This window comes from Hyla sarda, chromosome 1 (assembly GCF_029499605.1).
Source record: "Hyla sarda isolate aHylSar1 chromosome 1, aHylSar1.hap1, whole genome shotgun sequence".
Taxonomy (NCBI): Eukaryota; Metazoa; Chordata; class Amphibia; order Anura; family Hylidae; genus Hyla; species Hyla sarda.
This window is the reverse complement of record NC_079189.1, coordinates 244,556,005-244,571,265: the sequence shown is the minus strand read 5'-3', so window position 1 is coordinate 244,571,265 and position 15,261 is coordinate 244,556,005. Positions and strand designations below refer to the sequence as shown.

Genomic DNA, 15,261 nt, shown 5'->3' with positions numbered 1-15,261 from the left:
TGTTAATTTTCGCATACACGAATCTTCGCATATGCGAAAATAAAACGAGAATATGCGAATATTCGCGAATATATGACGAATATTCATCCATATATTCGCGAATATTCGCGAATTCGAATATGGCCTATGCCGCTCAACACTAGTTGGCAGGTAAGAGAAAGTTTGTTTTCTTTTATTTTGCAGCCCGGACGGGATAAAATGAGAAAAGTGTGCGTCGGACTACTAGATCGCCGCTGTCAAAGCTGACAGCGGCGTCTAAAGGGATCTGTGAATGCTCCCTGGTGGGCGATGTATCGGGATATATCGCGATGTATCGTCACCTAGACGGTATCGCGATATATCGAATAGCCACACTGGTATCGCGATTCGAATCGTATCGCCAAACTCTTGGCGATTCACACCCCTAGTTTTTAGGGTACATTCACGCTGGCGGGTTACGGTGAGTTTCCCGCTAGGAATTTGCGCTGCGGCGAAAAATTTACCGCAGCCCAAACATGAAGCAGGAAACTTACTGTAAACCTGCCCGTTTGAATGTACCCTGTACGTTCACATGGGGGGGCAAACCTCCAGCTGTTTCAAAACTACAACTCCCAGCATGTACTGACTGAGGAGTTGTACTTTTGCAACAGCTGGAGGCACACTGGTAGGAAAACCTTCAGTTAGGTTCTGTTACCTAACTCAGTATTTTCCAACCAGTGTGCCTCCAGCTGTTGCAAAACTACAACTCCCAGCATGTACTGATCGCCGAAGGGCATGCTGGGAGATGTAGTTATGCAATAGCTGGAGGTACGCAACTACAACTCCCAGCATGCCGAGACAGCTGTTTGCTGTCTGGGCATGCTGGGCTTTGCAGTTTTGCAACATCTGGAGGGCTACAGTTTATAGACCACTTCCCAGTGATCTCCAAACTGTGACCCTCCAGATGTTGCAAAACTACAAATCCCAGCATGCCAAGACAGCAAATTGCTGTTTGGGCATGCTAGGAGTTGTAGTTTTGCAAGATCTGGAGGGATACAGTTTAGAGACCACTGTATAGAGGCTCAAACTGCAGTCCTACAGCTGTTGCAAAACTACATATTCCAGCATGCTCAAACAGCTGTCTGGGCATGCTGGGAGTTGTAGTTTTACAACATCTGGACCACTGTATAATGGTCTCAGACTGTAGCTCCCCAGATGTTGCTAGGCAACTTACCGGCTTCCGTCGGATCCAGGGAGCCGTCCTCTTCTGCCGCACGCCGATCACTGTCGCCCGCAGCCTCCGGACGGGTAAGTGATCTTCGGCGCCCGTTCCTCTTCGTTTTCCCAGTTCTGCCCCGCCTATTGTGGGTGGGCAGGACGGGGAAAACGAAAGTAAACCCCCCCGCCGACCGATCTGCTATTGGAGGTCGCGTCTAGACCACCAATAGCAGGGATAGGAGGGGTGGCACCCCTGCCACCTCACTCCTATCCCTTCAGGGGGATCGTGGGTGTCTTAGACAACCGCGATCCCCCAAATATTCCGGGTACCCGGGTCACCATAGACCCGTAATCGGCGTAATTCGCAAGTGTTAATTCGCCGACATGGGGGGGGGGTCTGATGAACCCCCTAGGCATTTGCGCGGGGTGCTTGCTGATTGATATCAGCAGTCACCCCGGTCCGGTCCCCTTCATCCTTAAGTACCAGGACGCAAGGGCGTATGCATACGCACTTCGTCCCCAACAGGTTAAGGACCAGGCCAATTTTCACTGTAGGACCAGAGCATTTTTTGCACATCTGACCACTGTCACTTTAAGCATTAATAACTCTGGGATGTTTTTACCTTTCATTCTGATTCCGAGATTGTTTCTTCATGACATATTCTACTTTATGTTAGTGGTAAATTTTTGTCGATACTTGCATCATTTCATGGTGAAAAATTCCAAAATTTGATGAAAATTTGTGAAAATTAAAAAGTAAAGGGCAACACCAGCATGTTAGTGTAAAAAAATTTTTTTTACACTAACAGGCTGGTGTAGACCCCAACTTTTCCTTTTCATAAGGGGTAAAAGGAGAAAAAGCCCCCCAAAATTTGTAACACAATTGCTTCCGCCTTAATAACCTAACCCCAGGGCAAAAGCCCGGGGTAAAAAAACCCTAAAGAATCAACCCCTTAAAAATGAACCTTTATTGTGTTCAGTTAAAACAATGTTGTAAGCCCCCAAATGTGAAATAAAATAGTCTCAGGATGGACCCTGTATACTATCAGTGTATGTGGAGTTAACACTCCAATTTCCTATATAGTGTGGCTCAGCAGTGCCATCAATATTTGGGTCCGTGCTGGTATGTTAAAAACACTCAATTGCCCGCCTCTACATGTTTCACTGTCTCCACAGGGTTTTCAAGAGGCAAGAGTGGCAATCATGGCACCTAAGATGGCGGAGGGGGTATTTATAATCAATGTTGTTCACATCATTAACCTGCTCCTGGTCCGAGGACCATTCACCATTGCTGTTGCATCATCCAGCATATCTCATCCAATCAGATCCTGGTAGCGCTAATCGCTACCTGGGTCATCTTTCAGGACTTACCTGTAGTATCCGGTATCCGATCCACGTCATTGTTATTGTGTGCCCGCTCTCCTTCCGGCATCATCTCTGTGCGCGGCGCATGTCCTTTAGTGCGCATGGAGGACTTCAACTCCTGCCGACGTTTGTGTCACTCACTGCGCATGCGTTGGCATTTAGTCTCGGAGGCTGCAATTACAGGGTAATGCGCGTACGCGCTCCTGTTATACCTAAGCTCATGGATACTAATACTAATTGCTTGCGAGTACGGAAATACCCCATATGTGGCCCTATACTGTTTCCTTGAAATACGACAGGGCTCCGAAGTGAGAGAGCGCCATGCCTATTTGAGGACTAAATTAGGGATTGCATAGGGGTGGACATAGGGGTATTCTACGCCAGTGATTCCCAAACAGGGTGCCTCCAGCTGTTGCTAAATGCCCAGCATGCCTGGACAATCCCTGGATGTCCGGAAATGCTGGTAGTTGATGTTTTGCAACAGCTGGAGGCTCCGTTTTGGAAACACTGCCATATGATAAATTTTTCATTTTTATTGGGGGGGGGGGGGAGGGGGTGACAGTGTAAGAGTGTGTAGTGTTTTACCCTTTATTTTGTGTTAGTGTAGTGTTTTTAGGGTACATTCACACTGGTGTAGGTTTACAGTGAGTTTACCGCTAGGAGTTTGCCAGCTCCAGCTGTTTTAAAACTACAACTCCCAGCATGTACTGACAGACCGTGCATGCTGGGAGTTGTACTTTTGCAACAGCTGGAGGCACACTGGTTGGAAAACCTTCAGTTAGGTTCTGTTACCTAACTCAGTATTTTCCAACCTGTGTGCCTCCAGCTGTTGCAAAACTACAACTCTCAGCATGTACTGATCGCAGAAGGGCATGCTGGTAGATATAGTTATTCAACAGCTGGAGGTACGCAACTACAACTCCGAGCATGCCGAGACAGCTGTTTGGGCATACTGGGATTTCCAGTTTTGAAACATCTGGAGAGCTATATTTTAGAGACCACTGCACAGTGATCTCCAAACTGTGGCCCTCCAGATATTGCAAAACTAGAAATCCCAGCATGCCCAGACAGCAAACTGCTGTGTGGGCATACTAGGAGTTGTAGTTTTGCAAGATCTAGAGGGCCACAGTTTAGAGACCACTGCAAATTGATCTCCAAACTTTAGCCCTCCAGCTGTTGCAAAACCACAAATCCCAGCATGCCCAAACAGCTGTCTGGGCATGCTGGGAGTTGTAGTTTTGCAACATCTGGAGGGCTACAGTGTAGAGACCACTGTATAGTGGTCTCAAACTGTAACCCTCCAGATGTTGCTAGGCAACTCACCGGCTTCCGTAGGATCCAGGGAGCAAGCTGCATGACATCGCCGCCCGCCGATCTCCGACACCGATCGTCGACCGCAGCCTCGCCGATGGTAAGTGGATGTCGGCGCCAGTCCGCTTCAGTTTCCCCGTTCTGCCCCGCCTATTGTGGGTGGGCAGGAGGGGGAAACCGAAAGTAACCCCCCTGCCCCCGTTCTGCTATTGGTGGTCGCGTCTTGACGACCAATAGCAGGGATAGGAGGGACGGCACCCCTGCCACCTCACTCCTACGCCCTTGGTCCTTAAGTACCAGGGAGCAAAGGCGTACCTGTATGCCCTTGGTCCTTAAGAGGTTAAAAAATGTTAAATTCTTTTCAAAAACATAAGTATGCTTATATTAACCTTATTTTGACCCCTATAACTTTTGATGGCTTATTTTTGGCACTGGGATCTGAAGTTTTTATTTGTACTATTTTGGTTTGAATGGGACTCTAAAAGTGTAAAAAGGAAGTCAATACTAGGTCAGTTGATTTTCTGTGAACTGCCGGATGGCATCCTCTCCTAGCTCCCCTCAGAATATATACTATAGTAGATGTACATCCCTCCTTTGGCTATTTTCAAACATTGGCCCTGATTTACTATTGTAAATCCAAACTGTTTTGTCAGGTTGTGCACCAGAATTTGCGCCAAAAATGTAAAAATCTGACCGACCAACTCTCCATTTTACTCAGAGACCCCCAAAAAGGGGCGTAGTCGCTGGGGAAAGGGGGCATGACTGTCGAAAAGGGGCGTGTCACTGACATTTTCAAAAAATCCCAACTTATTTACTAAGGTTTCAACAGAAAATGTGGTGGATTTGAGTTGAGGAAAGCCCCGCAGCTCAGAGCATGTGTAAAAAAACAAAATGTAGGGAAAAGTGCAAAAAGTAGGGAAACCTTAGAAAAAAATGAAGAAAAGTACCTGTAGGGAATTAACCCCTTAATGACCAAGCCCATTTTCACCTCAAGGACCAGGCCAATTTTATTTTTGCGTTTTTGTTTTTTGCTCCTCGCCTTCTAAAATCCATAACTCCTTTATATTCCGATCTACAGACCCATATAAGGGCTTGTTTTTTGCGTGACCAATTGTAATTTGTAATGAAACCTCTCATTTTACCATAAAATGTACGGCGAACCCCCCAAAAAAAAAATTTTGGGAGGAAATTTAAATGAAAACCAAAATTTTGCACATTTTGGAGGGTTTTGTTTTCACACTGTACACTTTAGGGTAAAACTGACATGTGTTCTTTATTCTGTGGGTCAATACGATTAAAATGGTACCCATGGCTATATACTTTTATATTTTTGTACCGCTTAAAAAAAAACTAAAACTTTTTGTACAAAATCAATAATCTAAAATCGCCCTATTTTGACCACCTATAACTTTTTCATTTTTCCGTATATAGGGCGGTATGAGGGCTAATTTTTTGCGCCGTCATCTGTACTTTTTTTTAGATACCACCTTTGCATATATAAAACTTTTAGATCATTTTTTATAATTTTTTTTGAATAAAATGTGACAAAAAAGTAGCATTTTTTAACTTTTTTAAATTTTTTACGTTTACGCCATTCACCGTACAGGATCATTAACATTATATTTTGATAGTTCGGACATTTACACACGCGGCAATACTAAATATGTTTATAAAAAAAAATTACGCTTTTTGGGGGTAAAATGGGAAAGACAGACAATTTTCATTTTTATTGGGGGAGGGGATTTTTCACTTTTTTTACTTTTTATTTTTACATTTTTCAACTTTTTTTTTTTTACACATTTTAGGTCCCCATAGGGGACTATCTATAGCAATTGTTTGATTGCTAATACTGTGCAGTGCTATGTATAGGACACAGCACTGCTCAGTATTATCGGTGATCTTCTGCTCTGGTCTGCTCGATCGCAGACCATAGCAGAAGACCCCGGGAGACAGCCGGAGCCAGGTGAGGGGACCTCCGGCTGTTATGCTGGATGATCGGATCCCCGCGGCAGCATTGCGGGCAATCCGATCATCCAATCAAAGCGCGGAACCTGCCGTGTATGACGCGAGCACCCTTCCGATGCTCGCGGTCATACACAGGACGTAAATGTACGTCCTGGTGCGGGAAGTCCTGCCAAACCAGGACGTACATTTACGTCCGTGGTCGTTAAGTGGTTAAAACCCTCAAAGAAAACAATACTCCACTCTTATTTACCAGCCATTGTGTTACTTTCTGTGTTAATTCACTTTTTGCCATCATTTTCCCAAAGTTGCCAAAAAAAGGTGCAAATCACTGTAAGAGTATGTCAAATTTACTGTGATTTTAAAAAATCACAGCAGAAACAATGCAGTAAATGTGTGAAAAATGCATTACAAATTCAATGCGTGAACACAGTCTAAAGACTTCAAATCTTCATTCACACTATGTTTCCAACATATGGCAGCATATGGTGTAGTGCCATATTATGTGTTTTGCCGTGGAATGTCTTACATGACTCAGCACTTTCCATTGCTGGATGAAGACAGCTCCATTGGCTGACACGCGCGCACCCGCCCCCTAACATTGGTTCCTGGGGGGCTGGGGGGGGGGGGTTGCGTGTGTCACGTGACCACAAATATGATGTCTCAAACACTGTTCTCTTCAGTGAGAGTTCGGCTACCACAGCAAGAGGATTTCTCCTTCTGTGATAGCTGAAGCGCTGCAGCTGCAATGTTATTCACGCTGCGGCTGTAATGTAATTGATTCCCCTCTATGAGGACTGTGCGCCCGCGGGGTGATCTGTATGACATGCCTGTCACTGCGCTCAGCTTATGACACATGCGGGAGCACAGTTTCCAGAGCGAGGAATGAATGTAATGTCAGCCGGAGACACGGTGTTTGAGACAGCATATTTGTGGTCACATGACACGAGCACCCCCCCTCCCCTCAGCCCACCCAGGAACCAATGGTAGGGTGCTTGTGTGCGAATGTTAGCCAAAGGAGCTGTCATAGTCCAGTCAAGTAACATATTCCATGGCAAAGCACAAAATATGGCACTATACCGGCATACGGCGGGGAAATTAATAAACTAGCCACTGCCGTATCCCAGCGCTGCATCTCATTCATTTAAATAAGCAGGCCGGAGTCGGATTGTGACTCTGGTGCTTATTTTTGCACTGTATCAGTTTTATTGCCGGACTGAAATCCGTGGCATCGGACCAGGGTGACTGCTGATATCGATCAGCAGGCACCCCGTGCAAATGCCAAGGAGGGGTCATCAGACCCCCCCCCCCCCCCATGTCGGCGATCGGCGCAAATCGCAACTGAATTCACAGCTGCGATTTGCGCCGATTCCGGGTCATACGGGTCTATGGTGACCCGGAATATAAGGGGGATCGCGGTTGTCCATGACACCCACGATCCCCCTGAAGGGATAGGAGTGAGGTGGCAGGGGTGCCACCCCTCCTATCCCTGCTATTGATTGTCAGAAGCGACGACCAATAGCAGATCGGGGGCGGGGGAGTTAACTTTCGTTTTCCCCGTCGTGCCCACCCACAATAGGCGGGGCAGGACGGGGAAACAGTCAGGGATCGGGCGCCGAAGCCCACTCACCCATCAGCGAAGGCTGCGATTGGGATGGGGATCGGCAGAAGTAGAGGACAGCTATTTGCTGTGTGGGCATGCTGGGAGTTGCAATTTTGCAACAGCTGGAGGGCTACAGTTTGAAGATCACTGTGCAGGGATCCAACTGTGGCCCTCTGGATCTTGCAAAACTACAACTCCTAGCATGCCCACACAGCAAATAGCTGTCTGGGCATGCTGGGAGTTGTAGTTTTGCAACATCTGGAGGGCTACAGTATAGAGACCACTGTATAGTGGTCTCAGACTGTAGCCCTCCAGATGTTTCAAAACTGCAAATCCCAGCATGTCCAAACAGCAAACAGCTGTCTCGGTATGCTGGGAGATGTAGTTGAGTACCTCCAGCTGTTGCATAACTACATCTCCCAGCATGCCCTTCGGCGATCAGTACATGCTGGGAGTTGAGGTTTTGCAACAGCTGGAGGCATACTGGTTGAAAAATACTGAGTTAGATAACTGAAGGTTTTCCAACCAGTGTGCCTCCAGCTGTTGCAAAAGTACAACACCAAGCATGCAAGGTCTGTCAGTAATGCTGTGAGTTGTAGTTTTGAAACAGCTGGAGGTTTGCCCTCCCCATGTGAATGTACATGGTACATTCACACTGGCGGGTTTACAGTGTTTTCTGCTTCAAGTTCGGGATGCAGCAAATTTTTCCCGCAGCGCAAACTCCTAGCGGGAAACTCAACGTAAACGCCCGCCAGTGTGAATGTAACCTAAAAACACTACACTAACACATAATTAAGGGTAAAACACTACATATACACCCCCTTACACTGCCCCCCCCCCCCAAAACAGAGCTTCCAGCTGTTGCAAAACAAGAACTCCCAGCATTTCCGGACGGCCACTGACTGTCCAGGCATGCTGGGAGTTTAGCAACAGCTGGAGGCACCCTGTTTGGGAATCACTGGCATAGAATACCCCTATGTCCACCCCTATGCAATCCCTATGTAGTCCTCAAATGCTTAAGGCGCTCTCTCACTGCAGAGCCCTGTCGTATTTCAAGGAAACTGTTTAGGGTCACATATGGGGTATTTTCGTACTCAGGAGAAATTGCACTTAAAATTTTGGGGTGCTTTTTTCCTTTTACCCCTTATGAAAATGAAAAGTCGGGGGCTACACCAGCCTGTTAGTGTATTTTTTTTTTTTTTTACACTAACATGCTGGTGTTGCCCCATACTTTTTATTTTCACAAGCGGTAAAAGCAAAAAAAGACCCCCAAAATTTGTAACGCAATTTCTCCTGAGTACGGAAATACCCCATATGTGGGCGTAAAATGCTCTGCGGACGCACAACAAGGTTCAGGAGTGAGAGTGCACTATGTACATTTGAGGCCTAAATTGTTGATTTGCACAGGTATAGTGAGCCTTAACATCCCACAGGTGTTTGACGGATGGGAAAATGAAAAAAAATAATGTTTTCACTAAAATGCTGGTGTTACCCTAAATGTTTCATTTTCACAAGGGAAAATAGGAAAAAAGCCCCCCAAAATTTGTAAACCCATTTCATCTTAGTAAGAAAATACCCCATATGTGAATGTAAAGTGCTCTGCGGGCGAACTACAATGCTCAGAAGAGAGTGAGCGCCATTGGGATTTTGAAGAGAAAATTTGGAATTGAAGGCCACGTGTGTTTACAAAGCCCCCATAGGGCCAGAACAATGGACCCCCCCCATGTGACTCCATTTTGGAAACTACACCCTTCACAGAATGTAATAAGGGGTACAATGAGCATTTACGCCCACAGGTGTCTGACAGATTTTTGGATCAGTGATCCGTGAAAATTAAAAATTTTATTTTTCATTTGCACAGCCCACTGTTCCAAAGATCTGTCAAACGCCAGTGGGGTGTAAATATCACTGCACCCCTTATTAAATTCTGTGAGGGGTGTAGTTTCCAAAATGCGGTCACATGTGGGGGTCCACTGTTCTAACACCACGGGGGGCTTTGTAAACGCACATGGCCCCCGACTTCCATTCCAAACAAATTCTCTTTCAAAAAGCTCAATGGCACTCCTATTCTGTGCATTGTAGTGTGCCAGCAGAGCACTTGATGTCCACACATGGGGTATTTCCATACTCAGAAGAAATGGGGTTACAAATTTTGGGGGTCATTTTCTCCTATTACCCCTTGTAAAAATGTAAAATTTGGGGAAAAAACAGCATTTTAGTGAAAAAAAAGTTTTTTTCATTTACACATTTAACTTTCACAAAAAGTCGTCAAACACCTGTGGGGTGTTAAGGCTCACTGTACCCCTTGTTACGCTCCTTGAGGGGTGAAGTTTCCAAAATAGTATGCCATGTGTTTTTTTTTGCTGTTCTGGCCCAACAGGAGCTTCCTAAATGCGACATGCCCCCCAAAAACCATTTCAGCAAAATTTGCTTTCCAAAAGCTAAATGTGACTCCTTCTCTTCTGAACATTGTAGTTTGCCCGCAGAGCATTTTACGTCCTAACATGGGGTATGGGGTAATAGATGGGGTTACAAATTTTGGGGGGCATTTTCTCCCATTACCCTTTGTAAAAATGATAAATTTGGGGAAAAAAATGCACTTTAGGGAATACATTTTTTTTTTCATTTACACATCCGAATTTAACGAAAAGTCGTCAAACACCTGTGGGGTGTTAAGGCTCACTGGACCCCTTGTTACATGCCTTGAGGGGTGTAGTTTCCAAAATGGTATGCCATGTGGGGGTTTTCTGCTGTTCTGGCACCATAGGGGCTTCCTAAATGTGACATGCCCCCCAAAAAACATTTCAGCAAAATTCCCTCTCCAAAATCCCATTGTCGCTCCTTCCCTTATGAGCCCTCTTCTGTGCCCGCCGAACAATTAACATCCACATATGAGGTATTCCCTTACTCGAGAGAAATTGGGTTACAAATTTTTGGGGGCTTTTTCTTCTATAACCCCTTGTAAAAATTCAAAACATGGGTCTACAAGAACATGCAAGTGTAAAAAATGAAGATTTTGAATTTTCTCCTTCACTTTGCTGCTATTTCTGTGAAACACCTAAAAGGTTAACCTCTTAAGGACCAAGGGCGTACAGGTACGCCTTTGCTCCCTGGTACTTAAGGACCAAGGGCGTACCTGTACGCCCGTGGGAATTTCGGTCCCGACCGCGCGCCGGGCGGGGACCGGGCCGGGGTGACTGCTGATATCTATCAGCAGGCACCCCGCTCAAATGCCCAGGGGGGTCATTAGATCCCCCATGTCGGCGATCGGCGCAAATCGCAAGTGAATTCACACTTGCGATTTGCGCTTATTTCGGGTCATTACGGGTCTATGGTGACCCGGAAAAGAAGGGGGATCGCGGGTGTCCTAGACACCCACGATCCCCCTGTAGCGATGGGAGTGAGGTGGCAGAGGTGTCACCCCTCCAATCTCTGCTATTGGTGGTCTAGACGCGACCACCAATAGCAGATCGGGGGCGGAGGGGTTTACTTTCGCTTTCCCCGTTCTGCCCACCCACAATAGGCGGGGCAGGACGGGGAAACCGACAGGGACCGGCGCCGAAGATCCACTTACCCATCGGGCGATGATCAGCGGCGGCAGCGGGCGACGATCGGCGGAAGAAGAGGACGGCGACGCAGCTCCCTGGATCCGACGGAAGCTGGTGAGTTACTTAGCAACATCTGGAGGGCTACAGTCTGAGACCACAATAGTGGTCTCTAAACTGTAACCCTCCAGATGTTGCAAAACTACAACTCCCAGCATGCCCAGAAAGCTGTTTAGGCTTGCTGGGAGATGCAGTTTTGCAACAGCTGGAGGTCTACAGTCTGAGACCACTGCAAAGTGATCTCTATACTGTGCACCTCCAGATCTTGCAAAACTACAACTCCCAGCATGCCCACACAGCAGTTTGCTGTCTGGGCATGCTGGGAGTTGTAGTTTTGCAACATCTGGAGGTCCACAGTTTGGAGACCACTGTGCAGTGGTCTCTAAACTATAGCTCTCCAGATGTTCCAAAACTGCAACTCCCAGCATGCCTAAACAGCAAACAGCTGTCTCTGCATGCTGGGAGTTGTAGTTGCGATCCCTCCAGCTGTTGCATAACTACATCTCCCAGCATGCCTTTCGGCGATCAGTACATGCTGGGAATTGAAGTTTTGCAACAGCTGGAGGCACACTGGTTGGAAAATACTGAGTTAGGTAACAGAACCTAACTGAAGGTTTTCCAACCAGTGTGCCTCCAGCTGTTGCAAAAGTACAACTCCCAGCATGCACGGTCTGTCAATACATCCTGGGAGTTGTAGTTTTGAAACAGCTGGAGGTTTGCCCCCCCATGTGAACGTACAGGGTACATTTACACTGGCGGGTTTACAGTAAGTTGAGCTGCGGTAAATTTTTGTCCACAGCGCAAACTCCTAGCGGTAAATTCACTGTAAACCTCCGCCAGTGTGAACGTACCCTAAAAACACTACACTACACTTACACATAATAAAGGGTAAAACACTACATTTACACCCCCTTACACTGTCCCCCCAATAAAAAAAACAAAAGGGGTCTAGTTCCCAAAATTGTATGCCATGTGGGTATTTTTTGCTGTCCTGGCACCACAGGGGCTTCCTAAATGCGACATGCCCCCCGAGCAAAATTTGCTCTCAAAAAGCCAAATATGACTCCTTCTTTTCTGAGCATTGTAGTTCACTCGTTGTGCACTTCAGGTCAACGTATGGGGTACCTCCATACTCAGAAGAGATGGGGTTACACATTTTGGGGGGTATTTTCTGCTATTAACCCTTGCAAAAATGTGAAATTTGGGGGGAAACACACATTTTAGTGAATTTTTTTTTTTTTACATATGTAAAAGTCGTGAAACACCTTTACACATTAAGGCTCACTTTATTCCTTGTTACATTCCTCAAGGGGTCTAGTTTCCAAAATGGTATGCCATGTGTTTTTTTTTTTTTTTTTGCTGTTCTGGCACCATAGGGGCTTCCTAAATGCAACATGCCCCCTAAAAACCATTTCAGAAAAACGTACTCTCCAAAATCCCCTTGTCGCTCCTTCCCTTCTGAGCCCTCCACTGCGCCCGCCGAATACTTTACATAGACTTATGAGGTATGTGCTTACTCGAGAGAAATTGAGCTACAAATATAAGTATACATTTTCTCCTTTTACCGCTTGTAAAAATTCAAAAATTGGGTTTACAAGAACATGCGAGTGTAAAAAATGAAGATTGTGAATTTTCTCCTTCACTTTGCTGCTATTCCTGTGAAACACCTAAAGGGTTAAAACACTTACTGATTGTCATTTTGAATACTTTGGGGGGTGTAGTTTTTATAATGGGGTCATTTGTGGGGTATTTCTAATATGAAGACCCTTCAAATCCACTTCAAACCTGAACTGGTCCCTGAAAAAAGCGAGGTTCAAAATTTTGTGAAAAATTGGAAAATTGCTGCTGAACTTTGAAGCCCTCTGGTGTCTTCCAAAAGTAAAAACACGTCAATTTTATGATGCAAACATAAAGTAGACATATTGGGAATGTGAATAAAAAAAAAAAAAATTTTGAATATCCATTTTCCTTACAAGCAGAAAGCTTCAAAGTTCGAAAAATGCTAAATTTTAAAATTTTTCATAAAATTTTGGGATTTTTCACCAAGAAAGGATGCAAGTTACCACAAAATTTTACCACTATGTTAAAGTAGAATATGTCACGAAAAAACAATCAGAATGATAACTAAAAGCATTCCATAGTTATTAATGTTTAAAGTGACAGTGGTCAGATGTGCAAAAAACGCTCTGGTCCTAAGGTGTAAAATGGCCTTAACCGGGGTTAAAGGACATCTGCAGTGCTGGGCAAAAAAACTTTTTTTACCTCATTTAATAGGTCTTTGAAAGACCTTTCCAACGATGTCTCCCCCATCAAAATTGGCCCAGTCTTTCTCCCGTTATCAGCACACGAATTACTGAGGAGAAGTGAAAATAAAACTACATCTCCCATCATGCCTTGTGCTTACTTCCTGTAAGCTGCTGCCCTCCCCCTGTTCTATCCCCCCGAGCAAATTATTATATTGTAACGCCCACATCCCTCTTCCCTATGCATACACCCTCCCCTTCTGCTCATCTCCCCCTCCCCATGCTGGCTCCTGTCCAGTGATGAAGCAGCTGCCTCCGTGCTCACTGTAGTGTGGGCACTGGAGAGTGGAGAGTGAAAGTAAAAATGGTAAAAAAAAACAACATAATTGTTTGTCTATAAAACTGTCCTGATAGGGGTCCATCCATCTTTTTCACAACTACAACTCCAAGCATGCCCAGTTATTTTATATGCTGTTCGGGCATGCTGGGAATTCCAGTGGTGCCTCCAGCTGTTGCAAAACTACAAATCCCAGCATGCCCTGTCAACTTTCTGCTGTATGTGCATGCTTGGAGTTGCAGAGGTGACTCCAGCTGTTGTAAGACTATACATCCAAGCATGCCGTGTCAGCTTTCTGCTGTTTGAGTGTATAATGGAGTTGTAGTTCACCAACACCTCTACTGTATCAGGAGACTCCTGGGAGTTGTAGTTCACCAACACCTCTATTGTACCTCTGTAGTCTCCTGGGTGTTGTAGTTCACCAACACCTCTATTGTATCAGGAGTCTCCTGGGAGTTGTAGTTCACCAACACCTATATTGTATCTCTGTAGTCTCCTGGGAGTTGTAGTTCACCAACACCTATATTGTATCTCTGTAGTCTCCTGGGAGTTGTAGTTCACCAACACCTCTATTGTATCTCTGTAGTCTCCTGGGGGTTGTAGTTCACCAACACCTATATTGTATCTCTGTAGTCTCCTGGGGGTTGTAGTTCACCAACACCTATATTGTATCTCTGTAGTCTCCTGGGAGTTGTAGTTCACCAACACCTATATTGTATCTCTGTAGTCTCCTGGCTGGGAGTTGTAGTTCACCAACACCTGTATTGTATCTCTGTAGTCTCCTGGGAGTTATATGTCACCAACACCTCTATTGTATCTCTGTAGTTTCCTGGGGGTTGTAGTTCACCAACACCTCTATTGTATCTCTGTAATCTCCTGGGAGTTGTAGTTCATACACCAGTGTTTCCCAACCAGGGTGCCTCCAGATGTTGCAAAACTACTACTCCCAGCATTCCCTGGTTGGGAAACACTGGCATACACACACATAACAGGGACTACAACTCACAGCATGTGTCATTCAGTAGTCCCCCTCCCCCCCTCTCACACACAGAATCAGTATGATATTTATTCCCTGTAGTCTATACACCACCAGCCCGTGCAGTGTAATATGTCTCCTTCACACACACGTCCTCCCTGCTCTGTGGTTTGCTCTGTGTTTTCCCCCATGATAACTTGAATCCTCCCGGAGATAAGTGAGGTCCTATGTAGACAGAGCAGGGGAGGGGGGAGGAGCTGTGGACGTCCTCATTCTCCCCCTGCTTGAATCTTACAGATAGGGGCGTTTCTGAGGATGAGCCTATGGCTGCCTCAGAAAGCACCCGCTCATGCATATGCATAAGCAGGGAGGACCTGACAGAGGCTAGGGGGAGCACAAACACTGCTGGGAGGAAGAGATCTCCGTCCCCAAGATGGCGGCTGCAATGTAATGAATAGGGGACGGAAGCAGGACTACTGGGCTATGCTGGCAACTCTAATATCTCAGAAACGGCTGCATATAGGTAAATAGGACTAATTGACTGAATTGTATAACTTTTGTTTGGGGAACATTTGGGCAGGGATTTTTGACCACTACAGTTGTCCTTTAAGACCCGTTATAGCCCGTCATGAATAACGGATGTTATTTGTGACGGAAGAAAAAATGGCACATGCACTAATTTT

The 15,261-nt window shown here is 45.7% G+C and overlaps 1 protein-coding gene across 6 annotated transcripts in view; it reads right to left on the bottom strand.

Annotated features, from left to right (window-relative positions):
- Positions 1 to 15,261, bottom strand: part of CERS4 (ceramide synthase 4) — a 324,796-nt gene that overhangs the window by 236,880 nt on the left and 72,655 nt on the right. The window contains exon 2 of one of the 6 annotated variants that reach the window (XM_056569861.1): positions 2,548 to 2,712. The exons of 3 other annotated variants lie outside the window; for them this stretch is intronic. Coding sequence is in view for 2 of the 3 variants with exons in the window: in XM_056569870.1 (XP_056425845.1) it covers positions 13,285 to 13,289 (5 nt within the window). In the remaining variant the exon portion in view is untranslated. Of the gene's footprint in view, positions 1 to 2,547; positions 2,713 to 13,284; positions 13,339 to 15,261 lie in introns of those variants that run through there. 2 more of the 6 variants (XM_056569870.1, XM_056569853.1) reach the window with 2 other exon arrangements.